At 44.1% G+C, this 22188-nt stretch overlaps 1 protein-coding gene across 2 annotated transcripts in view; it reads left to right on the forward strand.

The window, feature by feature from the left end:
* Positions 1-238: 238 nt before the first annotated feature.
* The window catches only part of phykpl (5-phosphohydroxy-L-lysine phospho-lyase), a 48608-nt gene continuing 26658 nt past the window's right edge, over positions 239-22188 (forward strand). The window contains exons 1-4 of one of the 2 annotated variants that reach the window (XM_060837212.1): positions 239-502; positions 975-1093; positions 18328-18487; positions 21916-21990. In XM_060837212.1, coding sequence (XP_060693195.1) covers positions 444-502; positions 975-1093; positions 18328-18487; positions 21916-21990 — 413 coding nt within the window. In that variant the 5' untranslated portion in view covers positions 239-443. The remainder of the gene's footprint in view (positions 503-974; positions 1094-18327; positions 18488-21915; positions 21991-22188) is intronic. The other variant, XM_060837211.1, reaches the window with a different exon arrangement.

The raw sequence follows: 22188 nt of genomic DNA on the forward strand, positions 1-22188 counted from the left end.
TAATGGACTTTTCATTTCAATTGATCGATTGGAAAACCCGGGAGTTTTGCTGTTGGTGGTTAATAGGTGAAAAAATATAGGTGATTTGGTGATGGACAAGAAAGTTCGGTTGCGTGAAGAGCGCTTATGAATGTAATAAAAATATTTTTTAAAAAGTCAAGAGCATTTTTCTGGTCTCCAGGTTATCTCCCCCATCCCTGCATCAGTACTCCAGTACATATTTCCACAGGGCCAGAGGGAACCCAGTATCCCCGGAGAGGCCGGACACCTGCTCTCTACACGGACACCCCTCTCCCGGTTCATGTCCAAGTTCTCCGGAACTGGCGGCTGCAGAACGAAGTGCAAAACAAAACCAAGCGCTGACGTCCGCGGAGGAAGAACGCAGCATTGACGTGTCCTCCGACTTACCCAAAGTATACCCAGAGAACGAGTGGCAGCCGAGCATGGCTACTGAACTCTACGACAAAAAAGAAACCTTAACTCTCCGAAAGAAGTACATCGCGTAAGTATTCAATCAAACGTGCTGTCGCTGCGATTTAATATCGACCAAGGGGGAAAAATGTCCGTTTTACCAAACACGCGCCTTGTCAGCATTAAACAAATTAGACAGCTCTGCTTGAATCCTACCTTCTGGGTTGAAGTATCTGAACCCCGGACGAATGCCCCATTCTCCTCAATGTGAATCCATGGAAGGCCCTGTTGTAGAATTCATGGGAAATTAGTATCAAGTGCATGGAAACAATCAACATATATTTAAAATCCTGTACATTGGACAGCTGAATAGCACATAGGTTTATTCTTTTTGTTTGTGTTTTTACTCATTCAGACAGCATTCTGTTACAAATACTTCAAGTTTTGTTTTAATGGAAATGTATAATGCAGTAAAATTACCATTAGGCAGTATTGAAAGAATAAAAGTTTCAAAAATCTTTAAATGATTTAGTTACATTGTCATCTGTTCATTTTATTTTCAGATCTTCTTGCAGGCTCTTTTTTCCAGATGACCCTATCAAGATTGTCAGAGCTCAGGGGCAATATATGTTTGACGAAAAGGGCAGAAAATATTTGGACTGTATTAACAATGTTGCTCATGGTAAGATAACTTAAACAGATGACAAAGCTTACATATATTAGGGAAGCTCTTTGTAACTTTTATACCTCTTACAATTCTTATTTGATATAATCCTGGCTACTTTTTTTTTGCCTCTGGTATCACCTTTTTATCATCAGTTGTTGGAATGTCAAACATTCTTATTCTTCAAATTTGCCACTATTCCTTGCAACATTATTAACCTCCTTTTTAAATAAAATGCTATCCTTAAATCCTAGATGAATCTATTTTGTTAAGTTTTATTTTATTTTTAAGTAGAATTTATTATTGCTGAACATTTTGAATCAGATTAGATTCCCTACAGTATGGAACAGGCCCTTTGGCCCAACAAGTCCACACCGACCCTCTGAAGAGTAACCCACCCAGATCCATTGCCCAACCCTATAACTACCCCTGACTATTGCACCTAACACTGTGGGCAATTTAGCATGGCTAATTCACCTGCCCTGCACATCTTTGGATTGTGGGAGGAAACCGGAGCACCCGGAGGAAACCCACGCAGAAACAGGGAGAACGTGCAAACTCCACGCAGACAGTTGGCCAAGGTGGGACTCGAACCCAGGTCCCTGGCACTGTGAGGCAGCAGTGCTAACTGAGCCACTATGCCACTCTTCTTTAAATTGGCTTTATTTAAAGTCATGTCACTTTCAAACACTCAGTTGTATTATGACTGTATTTCCCAGCGCATCTTTTGCAATGAGATTACTAATTAATAATGTCTCATTACACAATACTACATCTAAAATAGCTTTAGCCCTAGGAGGCTCTGAAATAACTCCACAAACGCCGGTGTCCTGTCACCAAGTCACCCTTTATTTAAACATGTATAGTACATGACATTGTCCTAGCTAGATCAGAGCTCCTAGACTGAACAGAATCCCTGACACTCCTGTTTATTTTTGTCTTTTTTTTGCTTATTTTTTCCCCAGTACCCATGTTGTGTGTGTGCAGGTGTGAGACACAGTGAGAGACACAAGGTGTATGAATCTTTATTCAATTTCCAACACTCCTGTTTATTTTTTTTTCTTTTTTTTTCTAAAGGGTGATGCTGCGACACTCCTGTTTATTTTTCTTTTTTTCTTTTTTTTAACCCCCACACTACCGCCTAACTGCGGTAGTGCTTATTATTTTTAACCCCAGCACCCATGGTGTGTGTGTGCAGCTGTGAGACACAGTGAGAGACATAAAGTGCACAAATCTTTATTTAATTTCCACCACCAGGAAAAACACTCCTGTTTATATCTATCAGCCCGAACTCCCTGATTTGACCAGATTTATTGCCCCAATTAGGCAACTCATATTCTGGCTGATGCCATTCTAATCATGGCATCCCCCCACCCCCCCAAAATCCTAGGACATGAGCCCATTTTTTTTTCCCTGTAGCTTCTCCTGAGACGTCTTCACACCAGATCTGATTCCTCTGACACTGCCACTCGGACACTAGCAGCTTGTACCAGACTATAGCCTGCCTCTTGTACCCAGAGCATCTTGGCCAAAACTCATCTTCCACAAGCAATTATGCCATTTAGGTTGTGATATCTGCTGTGTCCATCTCATCCTCAGAGGTTTTTTAGTTGCTAGGTGGAGGGGGAGAATCCACGGGTTCTGACCGCTTTGCCAAATGTTCTGAGGGACTGGGTATGTTTAGCTCTCGCCCCGATCACGAGGCTGCAACTTTCATGTGGTCCACATTCTTGTTCAGGACTGCCACAGTACCCGAACTTTGAATGTCATGGAACCTTATCTTGAGTCAACTATGCCTTTTAACCATGAAGAGCCATTCCCGTGGTTCCTATACCAGACTTCGTCCCCTGAAGTAAGCTGCCTGTCTTGCTTAGAGGAGTTTGTGTCCAGCATTGGCATTCCTGATGCTGTTTCACCCCTCCCCTCCCGGCCCCACCACCACCAGCAGCAGCTCCAGGAAGATCAGATTTAACCTGTTGCAGAGTGCTTTCCCCATTAGCAACTCTGCTGGAGCTATCTGTTTTGTTGTGTGAGATGTGGTCCTATAATCAAACAGGAACCAAAACACTTTGGAATTGAGTGAATCTGTAGATTGTTTCTTTAAGCCTGCCTTCAAAGTTTGGACAGCTCTTTCTGCCAGATCATTGGATAATGGATAGAGTGGGGTTGTCCTTGTATGCTGAATGCCATTTGAGTATAGGAAATACTCAAATTCCAGGCTGGTAATTGATGCCTCGTTGTCTGTGACCAATACCTGAGAATCCATGTGTTGTAAAAGATGCTCACAACTTTTCAATTGTCATCCCATGTTTGTACGTTCAACCACTTTGAATGGACATTCACAGTGACTAAAAAACATAGAGATCATGAATGGAGGAGTTTAGTCAACTTGTAACCGAGTCCAGGGTTTACCTGACCATTCAGACGAGTGTGGGGGAGCTGCTTGCTGTAATTTTTGTCCTTGTTGGCACTTTGAGCACTGCCCCACCAACATGGCTATGTTGGCATCCAATCCTGACTACCAGACATAATTTCTCGCCAACCTCTGCATTTTGTAAACTCCTAGATGACCTGGTGGTGAGCTTTGCTCGGGACAATCACTCTTGCTCCCCATAATAATATACATCCTCTGTGTTTGTCTGGTCTTGCTGGGACCAGAAAGTTTTCAATCTGGTTGACTCTATGCATCTGTATTTGTCACATCACCTCCCGGATGGTGTTCCAATTTGGAATTGTATGCACCAGTGAATTCGACCTGAAGTTATTGGCAACACGGCCCTGTCCTCTTTAAGTAGCCCAAGCAGTGGTTTGTGTTCTGTTACTATTCCAATTTACATCTGTAAAAGATTTTGGTGGAGCTTTCTCACACAAAAGATACCGCCAAATCTTCCTTCTCTATCAGGACATATTTTCATTCAGCATACAGCATCAGACATTCCTCTCCACAGTTCCACTTTGACCCAAAACTACTCAATATCGTGGAGGGAGGCATTGCATGTCAGTACCACATCTCACTTGGAATCATAGTGTGCCCACACCTTAGACAATGATAACTGCTTTTTCATTTGCCTGAAGGCTATATCTTGTCTACGCAATCATTTCCAGAGGCTGACTCTTTTTCAATAGCAAATGTAAGGATGCCAGAATGGAGGCCAGGTTACGTATATAGTACAAACCTTTGTGTGTATTAATTGCAGCATACTACTGGGAATCCTCATCTAATCACAAGGCATGCACAGCTTATGTCCAGCTTCATGAAGGACAGCCTCCCCCCCCCCCCCCCCCCCCCCCCCGGGCCAGTTTACATGTAATCCCTCCATGTGAGGGATAGGGTATTTACCCAGCTGTGAAAAGCAGTTTACCGTTTGCTTCAAATCCCCAAAAAGGCAAACTGAACCATTGGGCTTCACATTAGGTACAACCCGGTGTAACCTATACTGCAAACTGGTTTGATGATTCCTTCACATTCCATCTTTCTGATTTCTGCCTGTACTTTTGGCCAAAATGCAAATGGCACTGGATGGGCCTTGCAGCATCATGGAACTGCTCCTTGGTCAATCTGCAAGATGTCCTCGACCCCTTTTGATAGTAGACCTCCCCGAAAACCTTTGAGTATTTCATTCGGACTTCACTTAGGCAGCCATTCTTTGATTGAAATGTTGAGCTAATCAAGTTGAATCTTTCTCAACCAATTGTGTCCCATTAAGTTTGGGCTCAAGCCTTTTACAGTTAGTGGTAACTGAAGCGGCTGCCTCTCATAAGAGACCAGAACCAGAGTTGTACCCTTAAGCTGTAAAGGTTCCCCTGTATAAGTTCTCAGTCTGGCTGAGGTCTTACACAAACTTTAGGATTCGAGGCCAGAGCGACTTTTGATAAAGACTGGTTCTGCAATCATTGATACAGCCGTGCTAGTATCGACCTCTATTAGGACTTGGTGACCATTTAACCAGACATTTATTTTGGTTCTGATTTGGATAGTGCTAAGCAATGTAACTGTTCCAAACCAGCTGTCGGTCGACTTTCCAGGGTGTCCACTCTCCTGGATACTTGCCTCAGAATTCTCTTACTTAATTTAGATCTGGTGAGACTCTTTCATTGTCTTGAGTCTGCAAAACAGTAACAACTACAATGGCCTGGCAGGCCAGATCCTCGAGAAAATATTGACTGTTTGGCTGAGCTTTGTCTTTGTTTTGGGGCTTTGCTGGGACCTAGGATGTGGAGAATGTGGAGTTTGCACATTCTCCCCGTGTCTGCGTGGGTTTCCTCTGGGTGCTCCGGTTTCCTCACACAGTCCAAAGATGTGCAGGTCAGGTGAATTGGCCATGCTAAATTGCCTGTAGTGTTAGGTAAGGGGTAAATGTAGGGGTATGGGTGGGTTACGCTTCGGCGGGTCAGTGTGGACTTGTTGGGCCAAAGGGCCTGTTTCCACACTGTAAGTAATCTAATCTAATCTAGGATCACTCTGTTCAGGATATGTGCTGAATGAGGCAATGCAAGTGCCTTCACTCAAATGGTGCTCCCCACTCTCATTTAACAAGCTCATTCCATTTCCATCTGCATACCCTCTAACTCATAGCTCTACTTGCTGCATTTTCCAATGATAAAGCCAATCGTCGCACTTATTTTGAAGTCCAGTTGGGTTCAGCTAGTAGGCATTTTTGTATGGTCACATCATTAATTCCACATACCAAATGGTGTCTCTGCATCTCACTTAGGATTAAACCAAAATCACACGCTTTTGCCAGTCATCTTAACTTGATTAAAAATCCCAGAACAAATTCCCCTCATTCTCAAACTGTTGACTGAAACTGAAGGCATCTCGGAATTGGAAGAGGTTTGGTCTGTAATATTCCTTAGCTAAATCCGTCAACTCTTGAAAGGTTTTAGTATCTGGTGCCTTGGGGAAAGTTAGGCTCCTGATAACCAAAACAAGCTACAGGTTCACACGCCGTCAGGAGAATTACTTGTTGCTCTTCATTTGTCTCAGTGTCATTTGCCTGGAAAATATAGCACATTCTTGGCCAACTCTTCCAGTGGCAGAATCAAAGGAGCCAAATAACAGCACAATTTGAGTAATGCGTACTCCAATGTAAAGAGGATTGTTGTGAGCAAATCTTTGCAGGGGTGTGTTTTTCTCTGGTCGCCGCCAAAATAACTTCATGAAAGCCGGTATCCCATCACCATGTCACCCTTGATCTACAAATGCATAGTCCATGTCACTAACCTCAGCTAGCTCAGAGCCAGTTTCTTGATGCTACTGTTCATATTTGTCAGGTAGGACTCCTGATTAGACCAAGTTTAAAGCCCCTCATATTCTATGAGATCCATCTGGCTGACGTCATTCCAATCACTACAGATTCCACATTGTATTGCTCCAGAAACTGGGACAAAAGCATTCATTCATGCAGTCTATCAATTTGATTAGGCAGGTTTATATGAAAATTTAAAGTCAGCTACAATTATTGCTCTGCTTCAGCAATTCACTGTTAGGGCTATGATCTACTTGCACCAGCATTTTCTAATTCAAGCTTTTTCTAATCTCACCCATACTGGTATGACTTCCAGATCTCCTGAGCCATGATCCTTACTGACTAATGCCCTTATGTCATCCCTTAACTTAGGCTACATTCCTTTTGCAGTGTTGTGAACTATTTAGTATTCAACAATCATCCCAACTTCTAAGTATTGTTAATCATGTTCAGACATGTTATGATAGACATTTGAACTAGGTGGGCTTTGAACCAGGCTTCTGATCCAGAGGTAAGGGCACTACCATTGCACCACAAGAACCCACATTCCTACTTCTAACCTAATGTAGAAGGGAAGATCATTGATCAAGCAGCTGAGGATGTTTAAAGCTAAGACCCAATCCTGAGAAACACCAACAGTAGTGTCCACATATTCAAATAATTATTCTTCAATATCCATAACCCTGGTTTTGGATGGCTTCAACCAGTGAACAGTTGTCCCCAGTTCCCAACTACTTCAGTTTTACTAGGACTTCCTGACGCTACACCTTGGTGTCAAGGGCAGCCAATCTTGTCACACCTTATTCAAGTTTGGAATATGGTTGCTAGAGTTCTGGAGCCAAATAGTCACAGTGATTCAAACTCAAACTGAGCATCCCACCTCCCAGTTAGGGGTTTTCAAGGTTTAGAGCATCGATGTTAGATTAGAATAGAATTTCCAATAGAGTTACAATTACATAAAGTTCTCGATATACTCAATTTTGAACAGTGTGGTCAGTCTGGGCACTACACTCCAAAAAGGATGCACAGGTCTTGGAGTGGATGTAGCATCTATTCGTCAGACTGATATGTAACAGTGTAAGGTATGAAGACTGGGTATATAGACGATACATTTATTTGAATTTTAGAACATTTTAAAGGCGACTTAATTTTAGGAGTTTAAGATAATCAAAAAGGCATACAATAAATTTAGAGCTAGGTTGTTCAGGAGTAATGCCTGATGGATATCTGGAGTTCTTCACCAGTCACCCAGTGAGAAAGTGGCAGCAGTTAGAAATTGCCACGCTCCTGGGTACAGAGCTCCAACAGATTCAATGAACTGATCAGAGAAATAAAAATGACTCACTTTTCCTTCACCAGCTTTCTCTTGTACGTCACTGCTGAAACCAATATACTTTGTAGGTGCATCTATCAATCTCTGTAAAGGTACCTTCTCTTATTCCAATTATCATTAACGCTCACCCTCATTTTATATCAGTGCCCCACCCATCTGTTGTATCAGATAATGGTTCTGAGGGGATTAATATCCATGTTACATTAGTTCATCCATTCTATTGATGTCTTATACAGTCTGTGGATGGGTTCTGCTCTCACTTTCAAAGGGAGCAGATATATCTGTACTAACTCCCAAAGGCCTTAGTAGTTAGACTGACAAACTATAGTTGGCGTTTATTGCTACCCCTGCAATTAAACATCTTGTTAGAGGGTTTTAGCAAATAGGACATAGAACAATACAGCACAGGAACAGGCCCTTCAGCCCACCATGTCTGCACCAACCATGATGCTATTCTAAATAAACTAATCCCATCTACCTGTATGTGGTCCATATCTCTCATATTCTTGCTTGTTCATGTGTCAGTCTAAGTGCCTCTTAAATATGTCTATAATCTGCTTCTACCACTTCCCCGGGCAGTGCATTCCAGGCACCTGCTCCTCCTCTGTGCAAAAAACTTGGCAAACACATCTTTAAACTTTCCCCCTCTCACCTTAAACCTTTTCTCCCCCAAATTTTTGACATTTCCACCCTGGGAAAGAAAACTCTGACTATCCACCCAATCCATGCCTTTCTTAATTTTTTATACTTTTGTGGGGTGGCACAGTGGTTAGCACTGCTGCCTCACAGCATCAGAGACTCTGGTTCAATTCCCGCCATAGGCAGCTGTCTGTGTGGAGTTTGGAAGTTCTCCCCGTGCCTGTGTGGGTTTCCTCCAGGTGCTCTGATTTCCTCCCACAGTCCAAAAATGAATTGGCCTTGCTAAATTGCCCATAGTGTTAGGTGAAGGGGTAAATGTAAGGGGGTGGGTTGCTGTTCAGAAGGTCAGTGTGGACTTGTTGGGCCGAAGGGCCTGTTTCCATGCTGTAAGTAATCTAATCAATCAGCACATGATGGAGCTGTTGACAACACCTTCCATTAGAGTCATTGAGATGTATAGCACGGAAACAGACCCTTTTCCAACTTGCTGCAAATGTGTTGCTGGTCAAAGCACAGCAGGTTAGGCAGCATCTCAGGAATAGAGAATTCGACGTTTCGAGCATAAGCCCTTCATCAGGAATAAGAGAGAGAGAGCCAAGCAGGCTGAGATAAAAGGTAGGGAGGAGGGACTAGGGGGAGGGGCGATGGAGGTGGGATAGGTGGAAGGAGGTCAAGGTGAGGGTGATAGGCCGGAGTGGGGTGGGGGCGGAGAGGTCAGGAAGAGGATTGCAGGTTAGGAGGGCGGTGCTGAGTTGAGGGAACCGACTGAGACAAGGTGGGGGGAGGGGAAATGAGGAAGCTGGAGAAATCTGAATTCATACCTTGTGGTTGGAGGGTTCCCAGGCGGAAGATGAGGCGCTCCTCCTCCAGCCGTCGTGTAGTTGTGTTCTGCCGGTGGAGGAGTCCAAGGACCTGCATGTCCTCGGTGGAGTGGGAGGGGGAGTTAAAGTGTTGAGCCACGGGGTGATTGGGTTGGTTGGTTCGGGCGGCCCAGAGTTGTTCTCTGAAGCGTTCCGCAAGTAAGCGGCCTGTCTCACCAATATAGAGGAGGCCACATCGGGTGCAGCGGATGCAATAGATGATGTGTGTGGAGGTACAGGTGAACTTGTGGCGGATATGGAAGGATCCCTTGGGGCCTTGGTGGGAAGTGAGTGTGGAGGTGTGGGCGCAAGTTTTACATTTCCTGCGGTTGCAGGGGAAGGTGCCGGGGGTGGAGGTTGGGTTGGTGGGGGGTGTGGATCTGACAAGGGAGTCACGAAGGGAGTGGTCCTTGCGGAACGCTGATAGGGGAGGGGAGGGAAATATATCCTTGGTGGTGGGGTCCGTTTGGAGGTGGCGGAAATGGCGGCGGATAATACGTTGTATGCGCAGGTTGGTGGGGTGGTAGGTGAGAACCAGTGGGGTTCTGTCTTGGTGGCGGTTGGAGGAGCGGGGCTCAAGGGCGGAGGAGCGGGAAGTGGAGGAGATGCGGTGGAGGGCATCGTCGATCACGTCTGGGGGGAATCTGCGGTCCTTGAAGAAGGAGGCCATCTGGGCTGTGCGGTGTTGGAATTGGTCCTCCTGGGAGCAGATGCGGCGGAGACGAAGGAATTGGGAATATGGGATGGCGTTTTTACAGGGGGCAGGGTGGGAGGAGGTGTAGTCCAGGTAGCTGTGGGAGTCAGTCGGTTTATAATAGATGTCTGTGTTGAGTCGGTCGCCCGAGATAGAAATGGAAAGGTCTAGGAAGGGGAGGGAGGAGTCTGAGACAGTCCAGGTGAATTTCAGGTCGGGATGGAAGGTGTTAGTAAAGTTGATGAACTGTTCAGCCTCCTCGTGGGAGCACGAGGCAGCGCCGATACAGTCATCGATGTAGCGGAGGAAAAGGTGGGGGGTGGTGCCAGTGTAGTTGCGGAAGATGGACTGTTCCACATATCCTACGAAGAGGCAGGCATAGCTGGGGCCCATGCGGGTGCCCATGGCAACTCCTTTAGTTTGGAGGAAGTGGGAGGATTGAAAAGAGAAGTTATTCAGGGTGAGGACCAGTTCAGTCAGTCGAAGGAGGGTGTCAGTGGAAGGGTACTGGTTGGTGCGGCGGGAAAGGAAGAAGCGGAGGGCTTTGAGTCCTTCGTGATGGGGGATGGAGGTGTACAGGGACTGGATGTCCATAGTGAAAATAAGGCGTTGGGGACCGGGGAAGCGAAAATCCTGGAGGAGGTGGAGGGCGTGGGTGGTGTCCCGAACGTAGGTGGGGAGTTCTTGGACTAAAGGGGACAGGACCGTGCCACTTCCGCCCCCACTGACATCACTAACCTGCAGGAGCACAAATCCTCAGGTTTCCCCGCCCCCACGCCGTCTTTCGTCACTACGCATAACCCCGCCCATAACCCCGCCCCCACGCCATCTCCCGTCGCTTCACGTAACCCCGCCCCACGCTTATTTCCGTCACGACGCATGACCCCGCCCCCACGTCGAGCAACGTCACCACGTCTAACTCCGCCCCTACTTCGATCTCTGTCCCCGCCCCTAACCCCGCCCCCAGCTCCAGCTCCAGTCCCACACCAGGTCCTAGCTCCCAGCCTTGCCGGATTTTCACCATCCCTCCAGATCTCCCCCTCTCTGAGGATGAAAGATCAGTCCTCAGCAGGGGCCTCACCTTCGTTCCCCTACGCCCTCGGATTAATGAGTTCAACACGCGGCGAGATATTGAACAATTCTTCCGCCGCCTTCGCCTCCGTGCCTACTTTCACAACCAAGACTCCCGCCCACCCTCTGACGACCCCTTCTCCCGCCTCCAACACACCCCATCCACCTGGACACCCCGTGCTGGCCTCCTACCCGCCCTCGACCTCTTTATAGCCAACTGCCGCCGTGACATCAACCGACTCAACCTGTCCACCCCTCTCACCCACTCCAACCTCTCACCCTCAGAACGTGCAGCCCTCCACTCCCTCCGCTCCAATCCCAACCTCACCATCAAACCCGCAGACAAGGGAGGCGCGGTAGTAGTTTGGCGCACTGACCTGTACACCGCTGAAGCCAAACGCCAGCTCGCGGACGCCTCCTCTTATCGCCCCCTTGACCACGACCCCACCTCCCACCACCAAACCATCATCTCCCAGACCATCCAGGACCTCATCACCTCAGGGGATCTCCCATCCACCGCCTCCAACCTCATAGTCCCACAACCCCGCACCGCCCGTTTCTACCTCCTGCCCAAAATCCACAAACCTGCCTGCCCCGGCCGACCCGTTGTCTCAGCCTGCTCCTGCCCCACCGAACTCATCTCCCAATACCTCGACACGGTCCTGTCCCCTTTAGTCCAAGAACTCCCCACCTACGTTCGGGACACCACCCACGCCCTCCACCTCCTCCAGGATTTTCGCTTCCCCGGTCCCCAACGCCTTATTTTCACTATGGACATCCAGTCCCTGTACACCTCCATCCCCCATCACGAAGGACTCAAAGCCCTCCGCTTCTTCCTTTCCCGCCGCACCAACCAGTACCCTTCCACTGACACCCTCCTTCGACTGACTGAACTGGTCCTCACCCTGAATAACTTCTCTTTTCAATCCTCCCACTTCCTCCAAACTAAAGGAGTTGCCATGGGCACCCGCATGGGCCCCAGCTATGCCTGCCTCTTCGTAGGATATGTGGAACAGTCCATCTTCCGCAACTACACTGGCACCACCCCCCACCTTTTCCTCCGCTACATCGATGACTGTATCGGCGCTGCCTCGTGCTCCCACGAGGAGGCTGAACAGTTCATCAACTTTACTAACACCTTCCATCCCGACCTGAAATTCACCTGGACTGTCTCAGACTCCTCCCTCCCCTTCCTAGACCTTTCCATTTCTATCTCGGGCGACCGACTCAACACAGACATCTATTATAAACCGACTGACTCCCACAGCTACCTGGACTACACCTCCTCCCACCCTGCCCCCTGTAAAAACGCCATCCCATATTCCCAATTCCTTCGTCTCCGCCGCATCTGCTCCCAGGAGGACCAATTCCAACACCGCACAGCCCAGATGGCCTCCTTCTTCAAGGACCGCAGATTCCCCCCAGACGTGATCGACGATGCCCTCCACCGCATCTCCTCCACTTCCCGCTCCTCCGCCCTTGAGCCCCGCTCCTCCAACCGCCACCAAGACAGAACCCCACTGGTTCTCACCTACCACCCCACCAACCTGCGCATACAACGTATTATCCGCCGCCATTTCCGCCACCTCCAAACGGACCCCACCACCAAGGATATATTTCCCTCCCCTCCCCTATCAGCGTTCCGCAAGGACCACTCCCTTCGTGACTCCCTTGTCAGATCCACACCCCCCACCAACCCAACCTCCACCCCCGGCACCTTCCCCTGCAACCGCAGGAAATGTAAAACTTGCGCCCACACCTCCACACTCACTTCCCTCCAAGGCCCCAAGGGATCCTTCCATATCCGCCACAAGTTCACCTGTACCTCCACACACATCATCTATTGCATCCGCTGCACCCGATGTGGCCTCCTCTATATTGGTGAGACAGGCCGCTTACTTGCGGAACGCTTCAGAGAACACCTCTGGGCCGCCCGAACCAACCAACCCAATCAACCCGTGGCTCAACACTTTAACTCCCCCTCCCACTCCACCGAGGACATGCAGGTCCTTGGACTCCTCCACCGGCAGAACACAACTACACGACGGCTGGAGGAGGAGCGCCTCATCTTCCGCCTGGGAACCCTCCAACCACAAGGTATGAATTCAGATTTCTCCAGCTTCCTCATTTCCCCTCCCCCCACCTTGTCTCAGTCGGTTCCCTCAACTCAGCACCGCCCTCCTAACCTGCAATCCTCTTCCTGACCTCTCCGCCCCCACCCCACTCCGGCCTATCACCCTCACCTTGACCTCCTTCCACCTATCCCACCTCCATCGCCCCTCCCCCTAGTCCCTCCTCCCTACCTTTTATCTCAGCCTGCTTGGCTCTCTCTCTCTTATTCCTGATGAAGGGCTTATGCTCGAAACGTCGAATTCTCTATTCCTGAGATGCTGCCTAACCTGCTGTGCTTTGACCAGCAACACATTTGCAGCTGTGATCTCCAGCATCTGCAGACCTCATTTTTTACCTTTTCCAACTTGTCCAAGCTAACCAGATGTCCTAAATTAATTTAGTCCCATCTGCCAACATTTTAACCATATGCCTCTAAACCCTTCCTATTAATATATATCCTTCAAGATGCCTTTTAAATGTTGTAATTGTACTAGCCTCCATCATTTCCTCTGGCAGCTCATTCCATACACGCACCACCCTCTGCCCTTTTTAAATCTTCCCCCTCTCACATTAAACCTATGCCCTCTAGTTTTGGACTCTCCAACCCTAGGGAAAAGGTCTGATTAATCACCCTATTCACGCCCTCCATGATTTTGTAAAGCTCTATAAGGTCGCCCCTCCAAGGAACATAGCCCCAGCCACTTCAGCCTCTATTACTTTGGCCTCGGAGGCTGGACTGTTGGGGTAGTAATTGAACAGATTGAATTTATTCTGCTTTCTTTACAGGCTATTCTCCACTTGAAAAGGGTTTAAAAATATACTTCCCGCTCATCGGAGCTTATTGACAAAATATCTAAATTGCTATAAGTGGCTGGAAGCAGAGCACCATCTACAGATATAAATATGCATGTACAGAACTTCCATCAACTGAAGTAGAAACGAATTTTGAGAAGATTTGTAGCTCAGGTTGAGGTTTTGGATGTAGGTTTGCTCACTGAGCTGAAAGGTTCATTTCCAGACGTTTCATTACCTTACTAGGTAACATCTTCAGTGAACTTTATGCAAAGCAATGCTGAAACTTGCTGCTTTCTATTTATAATACTGAAGTAGAACTTTGGGGTGCAGAATGTAAAGCCTGATTAAAGTAATCTTTATTAGTGCACCATAGATTAACCATATCATTAGTCCCTCTGCCACAGCACAGGCTATTTGAGCATTTTTGAACTTTTTGGAAGAAGAAATCTCTTTCAAAACAATTAACATGATTCTGATGATTTTAGGCAGTCATTCTTCAACTTTAAACTTGCTGAAACAGTAACATTTTGCAATTATCTAGCACTGTCAACATATTAGAATGTTTCAAGATGATTGACAGAAGCATCATCAAACAAAGGTTGACTGAGCCACATAGGAGAGCTTAGGGACAATTATCAAAAGCTTGATCAAAGCAGTAGATTTTAAAAAGAAATTTAAAGGAGGAAAGGAGCAGTAAACTCCTGACATTAATACAAGAATATGGCTTCCGGTCGTGAAGTAAGTAAAATCAGGGTTATTTAGGAGGCCAGGGTTGGAGGAGTGCAGATCTCTTAGATAGTTGTGTAGAGTCAGACGGATGTAGAGCACAGAAACAGACTCTTCAGTTCAACTTGTCTATGCTAACCAGATATCCTAAATTAATCTGTCTTTTGCTAGCATTTGGCCCATTATTGCTCTAAACCTTCCTGTCATATACCCATCCAGATGCCTTTTAAATGTTGTGATTGTACCAGCTTACACTACTTCCTCTGGCAGGTCAATCCATGCTTGCACCACCCTCTGCATAAGAAAGTTGCCCCTCAGATCCTTTATAGCTACAGAGAGCCAAGGCCTGGGAGATATTTAAAAGCAAAGGGGAAAATTATTTAGGGCTGGGTGTCATTAGCATACATATGGAAAGTGACACTGGTTTTCAGATTATGTAAATGAGGTACAGGAGAGGCCAAGGATAATTCCTTGTGAATCACCAGAAGTAACTGTCTGAGAGTGAGAAAGGATTCTGTTGCTGCTGAATCCACAGTTCCAGCACATTAATTAAAGGTGGAACCTTATTCAGGAGAGTGCACCTTCCTTCTCCCCACCTCCAGTCAAGCTGTACTTTGGACAGATGGATGGTGTGATCAACTATGTGAAAAGTTGCAGATGGGTAACAAGAATGAATACAGAGATTTCACCTTTATAGCAATCACACATGATGCCATTTGGGATTTTGATGACAGCTGTTTTCGTACTGAAGAAAACCTGATCTGAGGGATGCACACAATGATTTGCAGGAAAAGAGACAAAAACGTGACCAAGGCTTTTAAAGAGGAAAGGCAGGTGAGAGATGAGGCAGTGTTTTACAACAAAGAAGGGGCAGGGTTTTTTGAAGAGGGCAATGATGGCAGATTTTAAGGAAAAGATGAACAACACCTGAGGGGTCAGTTTATAATCTCGATTAACATGGATGTTGGACTAGCATTGAGAAAGCTGGAGATAATCTTAGAAGCAAGGTGAGCTCAGAGAGAGCATAAGATGAGATTGGAAACACCTAGAGAAAGATGTAAATTCATGCTGCAGCAGGGGGGCATTTAAAGGTTTCTCAGCCCAGTAGACTAATAGAAGGAAGGAATGTGGTAGAGGCAGCTAATTGGATGATTTCAATCTTCATGACAAAGAAGACATGAGCTCATCACACTTGTTACTGATGGTGAGGATGGATTAGATGGGAGAGGGATTTTAAAAACTTGTTTTAAGAAGGCTAGCACATCAAGGAGTGTGGCTGAGCAGATGGATAGCTGCAGACATGTCTTGGTGAATGATGGGTTAAGAGTTAGACCGTTGTAGTTTTGAAAGTGGAAAAGTGATACTCAACTCATAAAACCTAAATTCACATGATTTTTTTTTAAAACAACATTTTATTCAATGTCATTAATTATGAATATCTTGAAAATTAATTGTTTTTACTCAAAACATATTTGAAGAAGCACTGTGACATTTTTCGAAGGAAACTGCAACCATAGTTTATTTTCAGAGCAGATTAATTGATTTGAATTGAGTTGTTGTTTGCCTTATTGACATTTTTTAAAAAGTTGTTCAGACACAATGAACTTTAATGCAGTAAAGGGACAAACAGTGTTGTGATTTCCAACAAATACAAAAGTAATCTGCTAAAACATTTTTCTTTGCCCTAAATTAGACCAAATTTAGAAATTTTGTTGCAGAAATTTTCAACATTCTTAACATGTATTTAATGCATCATCATCCATTATAGAATATAGATTACTTGTGGAGTTTTGGGGAGAGCTAAGTGGTTGAATGAATTCTCAATTTTTTTATGAAGCTTCAAACAGCCAGTGGGAACCCATCTAACTGCAAACCTATGGAATGATGTTTGACAAAGGACAAAAGAAAAAACAAAGGAATAAATAAGATTGTCAAAGGAATCTAGTAATGCTTCTATTCAGAATGTTAAAATATTTGGCAAAGTCCTTTTAAAAGTCTTTCGAGAATAACGTGTTTCTAAGATTTGGTCACAGTCTCCCCAACAGATTAACTGTGGAAATGGACCTCATACAAAATGGAATTGTTACAAAGTGACTGCCTGATTTTGTTACTCAAATTGGAGTCCTGTGCCAGTTGTAGGACAGCATTGTGAAATTAGACATCAATGAAGTGGAGGGTAGTACAAGTTCTAATTAGTTCTTCTGGGCCTATAGTGGTTTCATGGGCTACGAGAGGTTCCTGAAAAATAGCTCAGAAGTATTTAAGGTTGCATTTCTGTTCTATCTCAAGATTTTGCGAAACAACCATATGTCATATACCCCTCCTCTCACTTATCTCTCCACCCTTCAGGCTCTTGCCTGTACTCCTGATGAAGGGCTTTTGCCCAAAACGTTGATTTCACTGCCCCTCGGATGCTGCCTGAACTCTGTGCTTTTCCAGCACCACTCTAATCCAGAATCTGGTTTCCAGCATCTGCAGTCATTGTTTTTACCATATGTCATTTGAACCAAAGGAACAGCAACAGAAATAAGTTTGCTCCCCTCCATTCAAGAAGATTGTGACTAATATCAGCTCCATTTTCCATCCAATCCCCACTCCCCTTGATGTTAGAAAAAATCTCCTGTGTCCTGAATAAACTCATCAAATGTATTCAGTCATTTATGGTTTAGAGTTCCAAAGATTCAAAATTCCTGAGTGAAACTATCACTCCTCTTTTCAGTTCTAAATCGCTGACCTTTGTTCCTGAAAAATTACCTCCAATTCTAGAGCTGTCACCTACGGGGTAAGGCTATTAGCATCTACCCTGCTAAGCTTCTAAGAATTTCATAAATTTCAATAAAATAACTTCTCATTCTTTTAAATGCCAGAGTATAGTGTGACTACAAATAAATCCTCCTAGAACATCCATCTCAGTTCAGCAATAAATCTAGTGAACCTTTTGTAGTAAGTGCATCTTTCTTTAGGTTGGGAGGCCACAACTAGACATAGTGCTGCAGGCTGGGATCTCACCAAAGTGCTCTAAAGTTGCAACAAAACTTCCAACTCTTTTACAATACAATCTAGCATATTGTTTTCTTGCTGATTTCTATCTCTATGTATCTCTTTTTTTTTAATTCATATCAGAACATTTTGAATCCCTCTGAATACCATCAGTTATTAGTTCCTCACACCTGGAACACATCCACCCAGCCTTTATGAAGCATCTTGGGGCAGCACAGTGGCTCAGTGGTTAGCACTGGTGCCTCTCAGCACTAGGGACCCGGGTTCAATTCGGATTGACTGTATATGTGTAGTTTGCATGTTCTCCCCGTGTCTGTGTGGGTTTCATCCATGTGCTCCAGTTTCCTCCCAGAGTCTAAAGATATGCAGATTAGGTGGATTGGCCATCCTAAATTGCCCATAGTGTCAGGAATGTGCTGGTTGGATTAGTCATGGGAAATGCAGGCTTACAGGGATAGGTTAAGGACAGTGGGTCTGGGTGGGATGCCCTTTGGAAGGTCAGTGTGGACTCAGTGGGTGAAATGGCCTGCTTCCACACTGTAGGGATCCTATGATTCTGCCCAACTGGGGATTACTGCCTGTGATTAATTGCAAAGAGGCCCAGTGCTGAAATTGCATGAACACCAATTTGAATTTGAGAATTTGGTTTACTGGCTGAGCTGAATTAGATTTAAGGAATATGGATTCCATTAGATGGATGATTGTCATTGGTTTTCAAATATGAAGCTGCATTGAATGAATTTCCTGCCTTGAACATGTTTTTCCTTTCATAGTTGGACATTGTCACCCCGACGTCGTGAAAGCTGGATATATGCAAATGGAAAAATTGAACACAAATTCACGTTTTCTACATGACAATATAGTCCACTATGCAAAGAAACTGTCAGAGACACTACCACAGGAACTATCAGTTTTCTATTTTGTGAATTCTGGGTAAAATTTGATTCTTTTAATTTGCTAAATGTATATTTTCCTTAAATATTTTTATATATCAATTATTTCAAATAATAGCTGTATTTAGTGCTTATTATTCCTAGTTGGCTTAAAATTCAGTTTTTAGTAAATTTATTCTTGACACATAATTGAAATAAACTTTGAACTTCACTGTAATCTGATGGTTTTTTCCTAAGCATTATATGTAAATGCAAAGTGTTTTGAAATTAAACTTAAAATATTGGAAAGCATGATTCAAAATACATATTTGGTGCCATAATTATCAGATGTAGCTCTTTTGATTTACTCTCACCTCTGAGTCAGAAGATTCTGTGTTTAAGTCCCACTCAAATTGCATTTGGCACTTGGGCATTAATAAAGTTCTGCAGTTTTGGAGGTGCCAGTTTTTAGGTGAGACATTAAGTCGATAAAGTGATGAAGGGTTCTGCCCGAAACGTCGACTTTCCTGCTCCTCAGATGCTACTTGTGCTTTCTCCAGTGCCATATGTTATTGATTCTGACTCTCCAGCATCTGCATTTCTCGCTATCTCCTCAGTGAAACTCCAAACTAAAGCTCGGTCTACCTTCTCAGGTAGATGCAAAAAAATCCGATGCTGCAATTTCCAACTGAAGTGGGATTATTTGTTGTGAGCAAATTGACTGCTAAGATTCCTATATTTCAATAGTGGCTAAATTACAAAAGTGATTAATTGACTCAAATGAATCTTGGGACAACCCGTGGCATGATTTTTTAAAAACTTTTGTCATAGAATTAACATTAAAAATAGTTTGATAGCTTGATTTATTAATTTTTCTCCTCCTCTGAAGGCAACAATTCTTTGTTATAGTGAGATATATTTTAACAGTTGTTTGCTATTTTGTACCAGAGCCAAGTGTCCATTATTCATTTTTATTCCTTGGCTGTGAATTTTAGGAGTCTTTTAGATTTGCATGGAACTATGTTAAAAGTTGAGCCAAATCCTCATTCTGACACCGTTTACTGCATAGACACCAAAAGTATTTTTTTTTCTCTCCTAAAAGTAGGTATTTCAGATTAGTTGCAGTATCAGAGCACTTACATGGGGATCAACTAACTGGTCATTGACCAAAAATCAAACAGTAGCCACTTGGTTTGTAAGAATGAGCTACACAATAGGGAATCAATGGAATTGTTTTTAATTATTTCCAGAATATTTTCCAGTTCACCAAAATTCTCAAAAAGAAAATAGATATGCTTTTATAATTTTGGATCAAATTGTATTCTCTGCATTGACAACATTTAGCTGTGAATCCTTTCTCGGTAAAAACAGTAACTGCAGATGCTGGAAACCAGAGTCTAAATTAGAGTGGTGCTGGAAAAGCACAGCAGGTCAGGCAGCATCCGAGGAGCAGGAAAATCGACATTTCGGGCAAAAGCCCTTCATCAGGAATACAGGCAGAGAGCCTGAAGGGTGGAGAGATAAATGAGAGGAGGGTGGGGGTGGGGAGAAAGTAGCATAGAGTACAATAGGTGAGTGGGGGAGGGGATGAAGGTGATAGGTCAGGGGAGAGGGTGGAGTGGATAGGTGGAAAAAAAATAGGCAGGTAGGACAAGTCATGGGGACAGTGCTGAGCTGGAAGTTTGGAACTGGGGTGAGGTGGGGGAAGGGGAAATGAGGAAACTGTTGAAGTCCACATTGATGCCCTGGGGTTGAAGTGTTCCGAGCTGGAAGATGAGGCGTTCTTCCTCCAGGCGTCTGGTGGTGAGGGAGCAGCGGTGAAGGAGGCCCAGGACCTCGGGCTGGTCTAGCAACGAAGATGTAAATTCCAATGAAGCTGTTACTTTTTGTGCCAGAACTGGAAAATAACAGTGAACTCTTCCAGATTATTGTTTAAACCTACATGACTTGTCCTACCTGCCAATCTTCTCTTCCACCTATCCACTCCACCCTCCCCACTGACCTATCACCTTCATCCCCTCCCCCACTCACCTATTTTACTCTATGCTACTTTCTCCCGACCTCCACCCTCATCTCATTTATCTCTCCACCCTTCAGGCACTCTGCCTGTATTCCTGATGAAGGGCTTTTGCCCTAAACATTGATTTTACTGCTCCTAGGATGCTGCCTGAACTGCTGTGCGTTTCCAGCACCACTCTAATCTAGACTCTGTGAATTCTTTCTAACATATATATGCACACAAATACAAATCACTGACATATATCAAGGTGAAAATGCCTGAAATTCTTTAACTTTGAGTATTTTCTAAACTTAGATTACTGATAGTGATCAGCCCTCCATTTTTAATATAATCTGAAAACATAGGCAGTCAACTCCAATTTTGGTTCACTTTAAATATTCTCTTGTATTCAGTTTTACTGTTTGTTTTTTCCTAAGCAGATCCTGCCTACCTTTTGAAGGAAGCAGTTATTTTTCCTGGTCAATATATAGTTTTAAGGACCCATCTCCTAAAACAATAAAATTCCCGTGTAACAAAAGCTGGACTCTTTAATCCATGTCTACTGCCATGGGCATTTTTCCAAACTTCCAAAGAGAATGTTTAACTACTAGTGAGAGAAAATACTGAAAAACAATCATGTATTTTTTCTTAATAATCAGTAAGTCTTATCCAAATTTTAATGTAATAGTGCTCTTAATATGCCATGGTGTACATTTCTGTTGGCCAAATATAATCTTTATAACAAGTGTTTCCTGTGAGCCTGGTGAACATTATCATGAAAGAAAGATCTGCTCCCTCCCTGTCAGTTCTTACTAAATTATACATATCCTGCCCCACTCTATATGATTATTTGCCATTTATCCTATAAGGAAATAGTGGCCGAGTGTTTCTGGTGCTGGTCTAGCAACGAAGATGTAAATTCCAATGAAGCTGTTACTTTTTGTGCCAGAACTGGAAAATAACAGTGAATTCTTCCAGATTATTGTTTAAATCAAAATGGGTTCAACAACTCCTCAGCAGACAACAGTCTACTCCTAATCTGAGTTGTTATTTTGAAACCAGGTCTCATTATAAGTTGGCTGGCATACCACAGCAGACTCAACTAGATTGTCCTTGAATCCTGATGAAAAATTACACAATCAGGTTCTTATGTTAGAAAAATCTGAGAGAAATGTTGGTGCAGCTTCCATATCATTTTGCTAGCCAAAAAGAACCTCTGACTTTTCTCAGGAAAAATGGCAAAATCACACAGAAATTCAGAATGAAAGTATATAGTGAATGCAATATCAGATAACTGAGAATTTACATTTTAGAAGGATCCCACAATTAGCATTTTCTTTATACACACTCTGTGTAAAGAATGTTAAAATATTGATTTTTTAGGGGGGGGATATTAAGTGTGTCTTATGTAGGTAATGAGGAGACAAATTTGATATTTTCAATTGTTCATGTACAGTTAAAAAATGATAAGATTTCTTACTTCATTACAGTTCGGAGGCAAATGATCTTGCTCTCAGGCTGGCTCAACAATATACCCAACATGAAGATATTGTTGTGTTAGACAAGTAAGTTAGTTTAAATTTTAAAGTTTGTGAATTGCTGAGTTAACATAAATTTCAAAACCTATTTCTTTAGCAAATTTTCGACGTTAATCAGTTTTCTTAACAGTAGTATCCTGCATGAATTCCGTAGCCAGCACCTGTATTACGTTGAAGATGACAATCCCATAGTATTACAATATTTAGGATTATATTGCATTAAAT

Source organism: Hemiscyllium ocellatum, chromosome 16, assembly GCF_020745735.1.
Source record: "Hemiscyllium ocellatum isolate sHemOce1 chromosome 16, sHemOce1.pat.X.cur, whole genome shotgun sequence".
NCBI classification, from domain to species: domain Eukaryota; kingdom Metazoa; phylum Chordata; class Chondrichthyes; order Orectolobiformes; family Hemiscylliidae; genus Hemiscyllium; species Hemiscyllium ocellatum.